Source organism: Pyrgilauda ruficollis, unplaced genomic scaffold, assembly GCF_017590135.1.
Source record: "Pyrgilauda ruficollis isolate IOZ18807 unplaced genomic scaffold, ASM1759013v1 scaffold56, whole genome shotgun sequence".
In the NCBI taxonomy this organism is placed as follows: Eukaryota; Metazoa; Chordata; class Aves; order Passeriformes; family Passeridae; genus Pyrgilauda; species Pyrgilauda ruficollis.
The window spans coordinates 5,906,349-5,918,086 of record NW_024527266.1 but is presented as its reverse complement, the minus strand read 5'-3'; the positions used below and the strand labels follow the sequence as shown (position 1 = coordinate 5,918,086).

The 11,738-nt window shown below is 43.7% G+C and overlaps 1 protein-coding gene across 1 annotated transcript in view; it reads right to left on the bottom strand.

Moving 5' to 3' along the window:
• Nucleotides 1–1,473: 1,473 nt before the first annotated feature.
• Nucleotides 1,474–11,738, bottom strand: part of GRIN2B (glutamate ionotropic receptor NMDA type subunit 2B) — a 167,908-nt gene continuing 157,643 nt past the window's right edge. Inside the window, exons 9-12 of the mRNA XM_041481571.1 lie at nt 10,275–10,435; nt 7,163–7,350; nt 5,130–5,368; nt 1,474–3,381 (exon numbers count right to left, since the gene is read on the bottom strand). Coding sequence (XP_041337505.1) covers nt 1,474–3,381; nt 5,130–5,368; nt 7,163–7,350; nt 10,275–10,435 — 2,496 coding nt within the window. The remainder of the gene's footprint in view (nt 3,382–5,129; nt 5,369–7,162; nt 7,351–10,274; nt 10,436–11,738) is intronic.

Sequence of the window (11,738 nt, the reverse complement as noted above, 5' to 3'; positions counted from 1 at the left end):
TCAAGCACATCCCTTCCCAGGAAGACAAGCTGTGTACTTCCTCTGTACATTCAATAGTAAATATACATATGTATTTCCCACGGGTGCATACACCCTCCTCCCGTTTTCACATGTGCAGGGAGGCATGGAAACAGTCCACCAGCACCACCACCACCACACGCACCCTTCTATGGCATTTCTTTTTTCCTTTCCACCATTGGCAGAGGGCACCCTATTCTTTGCATTCCAACCTGCTGGCCAAGTGTAGAAAGAGCAGAAGGATTAAGCTCCTTCTTTCTCTCCCACCCTTGCTGAAAGGACATACCAAAATGGGTTTGGTGTCCCCTGAAGTGACAGTGAAAAAACTCCCACCCCTTCCCTACTCTTAAGGTCTGTTCTACTGTGTTTGTTCTCGAGACACCTCATAGGATACTGGGTTTATTTTGCTTTCTTCACAGACATTTCAAGTATAAAGTTATCGTATATACTCGCAGATAGGCAAACCCATACTATATACTGCTCCCACCCTTGAAGAATGCCAGAACTAATGAGCAGCTCACAGCTAACAAACCAACCCTGTTCCTCTTTCCGCAAATCCTTCTTATTTCTGTGCAAACCAGCATCTTTTGTCTAAGTTTGGGAAACCAAACCTGGAGTCAGGGAGGCTCAAACTCATACTTCATTTCTTTTCTCTCTCTCCCACTGGTCTGCCACAGATTCAATGGCTGTAATAGCCATAGTGAAACCACTAGCCTGACCTGCAGACAAATCTTCCCTCCCTCCCTCCACACCACCCAGCAGACAATTCAAAATTTTAGCGTAAAATTTCTCAGCATATACGCAAATATATATATATATATATTTCAGCCCTAAACCCCCATAGTCTTCACAAAATAATGTAACAAGAACCTCAATATAGCTAACATGTAAGTGCATCATCAAGTTAGTGTTGTTATTCTCCCTTCACTTTCTCCACGTCAAACACTACTCTTTTCTAGGCAGTTTTAGGAACAGTTGCCTGAGCAAACATATTTTCTTGCATGTCCATTACACTGCTGCTCCTGCCTCCTCCTGTCACACACACACACAGACGTGTGCGCACATGCCTTTCCCTGCTGGGAGCCAGCAGAAGTGAACACTCAAGTCACTGCTGCTCCTCTTCAGCCCACCCCTTCCCTGCCTTTTTCTCTGCTTCCTGAAACCAAGAGCAAGGATATCTAACTCCGACATCACTGTAAAGTGCAATGGCCAGGAATGGAGGAGAATGGGAGGAGCGAGAACATGGAAAAAGAGATAAAACAGGAGGCTTGGGAAAGGAGGAGGAAGAGGGGAAACCAAAGAGGTGGCACTTGTCACCAGTGCTGCACTACTCACAACTCCAGTATCCCACAAATTAAGGATGACTCAGGAGAGTAGCTGATGGGATTGATCCCACCCCACCCTCCCATGCTCCACATACATCCCCAGTCCCTCCCCACGCTCTTCCCCTCTCACTCAAACGTCAGACTCAATACTGGAGAGTTTCTCATAAACATGCCCGTTGCTGGAGCCATTGAAAGCCCTGGGGTTTTTGTTGTTAGGCACACAGGGGTTGGACTGGTTCCCTATACAGATGTCCTTCTGGAAACGGGCTGGCACAGCCCCATGAAGGGCTGAGACCACCGGCTTGTTGGTGGTGACAATGGCTCGGAAGTCTGGCCTGGCTTTGGGCCCTCCTGCCACCACAGGCTGCCTGAAGAAATAAGATTTGCTGCCGTGGAGCAAGCATTGGTCATCCCCAAAAGTGGGGATGAAAGGGTTTTGGGTGACCCGGTCGGGGTAGAGCGACTTGCTGAGCATGTAGCCCCCACTGCTGCCGGGGTTGTTGTGGTGGTGGTAGCTGGTGGCGGGCACTGAGGACTTGTTGTTGGCAAAGGTGGTCTCACTGGCTGGCATCTCAAACATGTGGGCGTAGGGGCTCCCCTCCAAAAAGCGGCCCTTGTCCTTGAGGCTGACGCTGCGGGGGGCCAGGGCCGAGTCATCCTTCTGCAGGTCCACAAAGGTGTCGTAGGAGTGCTGCCGGCGGAGTTTGTTGCGGTTCTTCTTCTGCACCTTAGAGGCAGAATTGGAAGGGCTCTGAGGATATTTGGAGGAGGAGGTGGCACTGGTGGCCACGGGCACAGGGGCAGGCGGCTGGTCCAGCTCTTGAAGCGAGTTGTCCTCACTGATGTCATACAGGTTGCCCGCTTTCTTGCAAGCCTCACAGCGGATGCAGGCCTGGCGGGTGGAGTTCTGCCCCACCGTTGATGGCGTGTAGTTGTGCAGCTTAGAAGGGCAACTGCGGCAGAAATTAGCCCCGGTCCGGTCTTCCCAGTCTAGATTGGTCAGGTTCTTCTCCCATGGTGCTGGGACCCCACTCACAACGCTATGCTTGTGCTCATTGCCTCCACCAAACTCGCCTGAGCCGTGCTTGTGATGGGCCCTGTTAGTGCAGGATCCACCCCCTCCTCCTCCCGTGTCACGCTTAAACTCATCTCCCCGTTCTTTGTAGATATCCGTCAGGTCCACGTGTTCCCAGTGCGGTGAGTTCTCCTTGGTCCGAAACTGGTCAAGGTAGAAGTCCCGTAGCCCTTCCTTGTCCCTGAAGTAGCGCTTGTGGTCAGGAGAGCGGGGCGGTCGCCGGCGGTAGGCCAGCTCTATCTCATCAAATTCCCTCCGGGACTTGGCAGAGGCTGGGCGCTTCTTCAGGCTGTCCTTGTACTGCTGCTTCCGCCTCTTGGCTGCATTGCCCTCAATGTTGCCATAGGTGACCGTGTGAGTGGAAATGTCAGAGACATCTGAGCGGATCAGGTCGTCATGGGTCCCACTGCCCCCGTAACGGTCACTCTTGAAGGAGAACTTGCCATAAAGGTCACCCAGCTGGCTGTGCTTGGCAGGGGGTAACCCCAGGTCCAAGGGCTTCTTCCCGATGGAGCGCGACTGGGCGTTGAAGGGCGGGTTGTCACAGTCATAGAGCCCGTCAATGGAGCTGGTGCTGCCAATGCTATGGGGGCGGTGGTGGTGGTGGTAGTGGTCCTGATACACATTGCTGTCCTTCAGCTGGAGATTGCCAAAGGTCCTTTCCACCTCGCTAATATAGTCACTAAAGAGGTTCTCCTCGCATGGAGGGTTGTTGTAGGATTTGCAGTCTGAGTGGGTGAAGCTGCGGCGGTGCTCAGAGATGTCATAGACAGATGACTCGCGGCGGATAAAGTCCAGGGCACTCTGTGGTGAGCCATTGACCCCTGACAGGTTGGCCATGTTCTTGGCTGTCCGAAGCAGGCGGAGGATGTTGGAATGGGTGTTGTTCATAGTTGCTGTGGGGGAGTTCATTGCTGACTGGCGTTCTTCAATGGCCACGCCATGGATGCAGCTGTAGATACCCTGAAATGAGAGAAAGAAAGGAGGTGAGAGGTCCTGCAAAGAATACACAGAGGGGGACCTAAACTGGGAACCACCCTGTGCATCAAGAGTCTGTTCCTGTAGGACAGTAGGGCCTATCGGCCTTCCATCATGAAGCACAATCAAATCAAATGAAATCAGATCTGCTCTACCAACCCTTGCTGTTCTGACCCTCTTTCTTGACCCTCACATTTTTCTTTTCCCTCCATTCCTCTTCCTCTGCTTTGTTTCAAGTTGTATCTCCAGGATGCAGGAATGCCTGCTTGCATCTGTAAGAGTTAGTCAAATCTAGTAGGTATAACACAGAATTGCAAATGGGGACAATAATATTCTTGGGAATAAAAGAATCAAGACAAATAATTCTGTGTGGATGAGAGAATGAGAGTCTGTTTTGGCCCCTGAAAATCACCTGGGCATCAGTGAATCAACGAGACAGGAGCTATCTTAAAAGGGAACAACTTCATTTGTCATAAACTTAGCTACCTTTATCACCAGTACAGATTAGAAAAGGAAACAGACATAGCAGAACTCTAGAATAGGTATTTAGGTATTTTGCATGTGGTTGACTGAGGTACAATAGAATTCTTAATTGCATTCTGTTAAATTTAACAATGATAACAGGCTCTGATAGCAGAAGTCCTCTATTCAACCTCAAATCAGACAACAGAAAGGCCCAATTTCTCCACATTCTCCACAAGCTCATTTCACTCATGACTGTTTGCAAGGGCTATCCCTAGGAACAGAATGAAAGGGGCTCCTTTATTCCCTGACCTTCCAAATGGTGCCTGATGATTAATGTCAATTGTGAAATGGACACCATCACATCATGTTATCATGGTTTCTCAGCAGCTAGCAGATGATTAACACTTTTCAGACTTTTCACCAACCAGGTGTAACCCAGGTCTTACAGATAACCACAGAATGAAAGAATCTATTCTTAGCTAAGGGTCACCAAACACAACACCCCATCTCATCTCCAGACTAAACCACATTAGAAACTAACAACACAGAAGAGAGGCTGTGCCCTTGCATTCAAAAGGCTTTGTCATTTCTCTTCAATATGTTATGCAGCAATTACATACTCCTTGTACAATCAAAGTAGCTTCTGCTACATCAGATGCTGAGCTAAAAAATGCCAAGATTTGACCTCACTTCAGAATGGATCAGGAGAAACGACCAGTGGCTTGAAAGAAGGAAAATAAAGCTCCAAATGGGATACTGCTAGCAACACTAATAGTGGAAGATGACTCAGAAATGGCTAGAATCTGTTTTAAATGTAAATGTTGTACCCTAAGGCAGATTTGCATAAAGCAATTGCTAAGTTTATGTGGTCATCCTCTGTAAAAAGATTTCTGCATAGTTCAGGGCATGCCTTTCGGTTAAGGACTTTTGACTGTCAATGAAAGCACACTTCTAGTTAACAAAAGGTCAGCTGAAAAGCTGTAATTTGGAGGACAATGTAAAACTCCTGAATTTCTAATCATACTATCCATCATTACTTGATTGCAACTCACAACTCACTTTGGAGGAACAAACAGTAACAGTTTTACCATAATCCAGCAGAGACCAAAGAAAAAACTAACATGTTTTTGCAACATTAACAGTGCAAAAATGACACTGTGCAGACTGCCACCTGTGTATTAGACAGTCTTGGTGGATATTGCCATCTCCAGTACCTAGGACTGTCTAAACAAAGCCTCTGTTCGTCCCTGACAGTTAATGGCACTCACCCTGCTGATGGAGAAGACCACACCAGGCTTGCCAGAGCAGACACCCATGAAGCAGTGGCGGAATTGCCAGTAGAAGAGATGCTCACAGATGAAAGTGATGAGACTGAGGGCCATGGCTGCTCCCAACATGTAGAAGACACCTGCCATGTTATCTATATCCAGCTGGCTGCTCATAACCTCATTCTTCTCATTGTGACAAATGCCAGTGAGCCAGAGAGCTTCCAGCTCTTCCATCTCCCCTAGAATGACAGACAGAAGGAAAGGAACAGGTTAGATAATCCTGCAATGGCTGAAGAGCTCAAACTGGGGCAGACTGAAAGCAAGAAGCTGATCTAACGTAATTTCCCATCTTCACATTCTTTTTCCACATCTACAACACCAATAAAATATCCTGACTGCCCTTGTGATGGGGCAAGTGCCATTTGTCACAGGAAAGCCAACAGGATTTTTCCAAAGTCTGATATTAGCCATAACAAGCTGTACCACAGGACACAGCTATGATACTTGCTGGATGTCTGCACTGAGATCCTGAAACAGTTGTCCACCACATGACTGAAGATCTGGCCTCACAAACTTCCACTTTCATTAAGTCAATGAAGGGAAAAATTAGTGACTGATAGTGGTAGACAAAAATTAATCACTTCTAGATGAAAACATTGTATGTTTCTAACTCAGAATCAAAATATTGATTGTTTTCAATCAATTTTTGTTTCCATCATATCCATAGCTCATTAAAACCAGGTGCAATGTTCCAAAAAAACATTTGAGTATTTTTACTTGTTTTTCTTCCCTTCAATTTTGTCCAAATTCAACACTTACAAGGGCTTTGACCAATCAAAAATTTTACTAATTTGTATCAGCTATGAGCAAATGTTCTGTACTCTAATTTCATACACCACTTACTACCATTATGGTGCTGTCATGAGGGGTGAGAGGGAGGTAAACACTCACACGCACGCACATATTGAGACATTCAGAACAAACTAATTTTGCAGGATGACAAATTGTTTCATGCTGTTAGAAAAGTTAGTTTTTCACATTTTCAATCTCCAGTCCAGTGGCAGGGGGAAAAAATCCATACATTTAAGTAGTGCCATAACAGAGTCTTTGAAGCTTTGTGGAGAACTTATGTCCTTCTCTGAAATAGTACATACTAGGCTTTTTGAGAAACAGAACAATCTATCTGTCAGGTGGCCAATTTTCTGAAGTATGTCCAATTATGTTCTTTCCATATTTATAATACCATATATTATTTTCAGATTTCAGGGAAGAAAAAGAATATTTATAAATAAAATAACCTGTAATTTTATTTATTCATAAAAAAAGGACACAGGAAAATGTAATATGAAATGGAAAGACAGGAAAATACTTGCTAAGAAGGAATTTCTTTTGCCATGAGCAGTTTTTGTTAATGCTAGCAATTTCTCTGTAAATTAAGAGGTGAACTATGTAACTATAATGTTCTAATTAAAAACTCATTCCAAAATATGCTTCTGAGTCTGAAGTTCTTCCTCGGTTTTTTAAACTTTGTTTTGGTTTTGTTTTTTTCTTCAGGTTTTGGAAAATCTGATCTAGCTCTTTCATCCAGAAATATTTTTCCTTTAATTCAGTCAACTCTGCATAAATTGATCCTGTCTACAGCTATAAAGTATGGAATAACCACAGACAGTCCAATATAATTAGTGGGTTTGGTCATGGGAAAACCTCAAAGCTAGTGAAAAATTCACACCAGAAATCTTGTTTTTACAAGATATTTTTCACATAAGATATTTTTCAAACACACATCTGATCTTGTTCTATGAAAACTTTAGTGCTTTTGGCACTAAAGGCTTTTGATGATACCGCTACCCTGCATCAATAACAAGAAAGAAGGTGACATTCTCGCATTTTTGCTGCGTTGCCTCTAAAAGAGCCCCATTAATAATTCCATGTTCCCAACATCTGAAGCACCAGAGCCAGAAACTTCCATTTCTTATACGCAAAACTCAGTACTTCTTAGGAAAATTGCAGCACTTCTTTTTCTTGTCTCTTACCATCTCCAAAAAGCTGTAGAATCGCAAGATCAACCTGGCGCTTCCAGCCTGAGTCCTTTTGGATGGCAATGCCATAGCCAGTGGAGGCAAACACTTTCCCACTCCCAATCGTCACCAGCTTGCAGCCTTCATCTCTGCCAGCCATGTAGTTCAGCACTGCTGCATCATAAATGAAAGCATCCAACTTCCTGCACAGAGGCAAGAAACAAGAGGGTATAGTACAGAAAACATAATGTCTGCATGAAATCAAAGGTGTTTTTAGGTAGCTAAGGAAGAAATTAACCTCTTTAAGATGGACTGCAATATGTTATGTAGAATCATAGAAAGGTTTGGCTTGGAAAGGATCTTAAAGACCATCTAGTACCAACCCCCATGACATGGGCAGGAGCACCTTCCACTAGACAAGGATGCTCAGAGCCCTATCCAGCCTGGCCTCAAACACTCCTAGGGATGGGGCATCCACAACTTTGTCACCTCACAGTAAAGTACCTCACCACCATCATGCGAAAGATTTTATATTCCTATTACCTAATCTTTCAGATTGAAACAATTCCCCCTTGTCTGTCATTATATGCATTAATAAAAAGTTTCTTTCCAGCTCTTTTGTAAGTTCCCTTCAGGAAGGTCACAATTAGGTCACCCTAAAGCCTTCTCTTCTGAACAATCCCAATTCTCTCAGCCTTTCCTTAGGAGAGGAGTTCTATCATTTTAATCATCTTGGTGGCTTCCTCTGGACTTGCTCCAGTAGGTCCATGTCCTTCCTATGCTGGGGACCCCAGAGCTGGATGCAGCACTGCAGGTGGGGTCTCACCAGAGCAGAGCAAAGGGGCAGAATCCCCTCCTTCATCCTGCTGCCCACGCTCCTTTGGATGCAGCCCAGGATACAACTGGCTTTCTGGGCTGTGCCATTGCTGGGTCACGTCCAGCCTCTTGTCCACCTGCACTCTCAAGTCCTTCTCAGCAGGGCTGCTCTTGATCCCTTCATCCCCCAGCTTGTGTTGATACCGGGGTTTGCCCCAACCCAGGTGCAGCACCTTGCACTGGGTCTTGTTAAATCTCACTAAATCCCTATGTGCCCATTCCTTGAGCCTGTCCAGGTCCCTCTGGATGGTATCCCATCCTTCAGGCATCATCTTCACAATAGTTAAATAAAAATCTAAGCCTAAAGCTGTCTTACAGGTGAATCTGGGTTATAAATGAGGATCGTTTCTTTCTTTCTGACTATCTGCTAATCGTCATTTTGATCTTAAAGGAAATTTGGAATACACACATACTGCAAGATAAAGATGAATGAAGAGGAAGTCAAGGGAATCTATATCCTTAAGAATAGCTTATATTTCTCTACTGTCTTTCATCTCGAAAGAATCTAAAATGCCTTATAAAATATATCAATATTAGATAGCAACATAGGGATTGAAGTAAGGAAAATATTTTCTTCAATTCAAATGCTGGCATGACTTAGCTGAGAAAGATTCATTTTTTTCCAAATCAAATACAGTCAGAACATTATGATTAACCCCTCAGTTACTGTGAAAAGTACTACCAGATCTTTACCAATGTCAGCTGGCCATGAGAGCAGCTTTATAGTTGAATTGGTCTTTGTTAAAGAATTTTCAGCTGAAAATCACAACAAAAATTCTGTTTCAACACAGAGAAATCCCCATTATGGACTATGTAGAGAGCACAGTTGCCTGATGAGAGCCTTTTCACACTGCAACAAATTGATTTGGTTGTGGGGGACAGTCTCAGGAGGCTGCACCTTCCACAAACCCAAAGACAGCTGATGAGTAAATCCTCCCACTAGATCTGAAATGAAACATTTTCTGATAAATGACCTAAGGTCTTCCAGCTGCACATTCTCTCTCACGTACTATCTTTACAATACACCTCCTGCACCTATATTTACATTTGGTGATTATCTCAGTTCAAGTGCCTGTCTGTGAGGAAGTCTGTCCAAGGGTGAATATGAAGCCAGGATGACATCTATCACAAGTGATGACCTCTATCTCATCCATATATTTCCAGGACAGTGCATATTTATTTCCTGAATGATGACTATCCTGGCAAATGTACCTTGCCAGGATGACATCCAGCTATGGTACAGCCATTTGTAATGGGCTGCGGGCCTCTGAACCTGGCAAACAGGTTTAGGAATATTTAGTCAATCTAGTAATTAAATTGGCTAAACATCTTAATTTGTGCTTGGAAATGAACTTTCTCATAAGAGTGCAACAGGAGTGTAAGCAAAAATGCTTTTTGTTCACTGTGGCTGGGCTCTGACAACCAAAATGGTCAGTTCTGAGAGCAGGTCTTTAATTACAAAGGACAAAGGCTTGCAAAATGTCATTTTGAGTTAGGTCCTTTGCACACTCACTGTTATTAAAATAGGATGAGCTATTCAAGCATGCTTTTTGCTAACGATTTTTTCCATGTCTCCAAAATTACCCAAGGAAATGCTTACATTTTTTTATACTTCCATATTATTCAAATAATGTTTTGTTTAGCCCTTGATACTAAAATATTCCAGAGAGTAGGCTACTTCCAAACTATTTGCTTCAAACCTACCTTCCATTATATTGTATTAGCTGGTGATACACTGGGGTGGGATTAGTCTGACAGCTTCCTGATTAACATAATCCTTTATACACAGAAGGAGGGAAAACAAAGGAATTTCCAGATGACAACATAAATGCTCTGAAAAAAACTTTGTCCACAGAGACCTGTGAGCTTTTCTTCTGTGTTCATAAAAACCCATCAGCATGAAACATCTTGATGAAGCAAGGTCTTTGGGACCAATACACACGTGGATTATGTACACAGGGATACAGTAGATCCTTTTTTTTTTCTTTTTTTTTTTCTTTTTTGTTTTTTGTTTTTAAATTCTTATAAACACAGCAAAACCAGAAACTTTTATACAGATGTCAATAGAAAAACCTGGCAAAAGAACCACAGAGTCACTCTCCTGTGCTACTGCGCTATGTGTGGTCTGGCTATACATTTACCATGGAATGATAAAAGAGGCTCATTTTTCAAACCCTAGAATGCAAATTTTCCAGACAAGCATGCAAAAAGTCAGGTTTCTGTGATGAGCAAGCATGTAAGAAAGCCTCACCCAGTCTTCAGGGAGAACAGTGCATCGTCTACCCCCCTCTGATTGAACTTCACCATGTAGCTGTGCATTTCAGGGTAGTTGTTGCGGATGTTCCTTTCCGTGCTGCCGTTGGGAACTGTCCCGAAGCGGAAAGGGGGTGAGAAGTCATTTGGTTTCTGGAACTGAACAGACAGAAAAAGGAATATTTCTCACAGTCTTTCAGATTGAAGAAGTCATCTGATTGGGAGAACATCAGAAGGTTGATCTGATTTTATTTTACTATCATGTAGAACACATAATTGAGAAGATATTATATTTTATTGTCAAACATGTATATCTCCTATTAATGCCTAAGAAATAAGAAGTAAATCTGAGCAAGCTGCTCTTTTTCTCTACTCTGCATTAAATAGTCAGTGATCAGAGATTAAATAGGAGGTTAGATAAAAGAAAAAAGGAAAGGGAAAATCTAACAGTGGTGCTGGAACACAGTCAAGAAACGGTTTCCAATAAAGTCTATATGATGTGCTTTTTACCCACAAACTGTCATTTAGTTCCTAAGAAGTATCTTTTTCAGCTCTGTGGATGCCTTTACACTTCCTGGTCCTAACAGAGGTAGAAAAGTAATTAATGAGCAGAGATGCCTCTCAGCACACCTCACACCCACTTCACCGAACAAATTATTAGCTTTCAAAGTTTTGGGCAAATGTCCCAAATGAAATGCTGTTAGTGGCTGCGAGTTACTAGTAACATTTTATGCCCAGAACAGAGCTGGCAGAACACTCCAAAGCATTTGCTGCTCACAAGAAATACATTCATCATATCATTCCCCCACGGCCACAAGCCTGTGAGATTTTATATGCCACTTGCTTAACACAAGTCATAATCAATGCTCCCTGGGATTTTATGAGGAGTAAAACTTAGACTGTCAATTATCAAGACTGCTTAAAACCCCTAGAACCAGCAGATGAGAAGAAACACAGAACTATAAACCAGGAACTGAATAAGCAGTAAAGAAAAAGGTGTAAAGGTAGGTTAAATGGAAGGAAGCCTCCTTCTCTCTGGATATATCAAGCAGCAGCTTGCCTGGTGTTATTTCTTGACTCCCAACTGTGACTGTGTATTTCTATGAGCCTGAGAAGCACGCTATCAACAGGCTAATGGTCAGACCAAAACCATTTAACAGCAGGAGTGCACCTGGTACATGAACATGTGCAGTCATGCACTGCCACCTTCTACAGGGCTGCAATCTAGAGATAGTTCTAGCTTAAAACACATGCAGGTGAGCCTTGTTCTTGAGCTCTACTTAAAGCCATTTTGGAACCTGGTCAGCTCAACTGAGGAGGCCAGAGCCCCTAAAGCAGTGTATCTCGCTCACATCTCAGCCGTGAGGACAGCTAGAAGCTGGCTCTGTGCATAGGTGAGCACACTGTTCACCTGTTTCTGTGTACCAGCCAATTTGTCTCTCCAGTTTGGATGGCAAGGTGG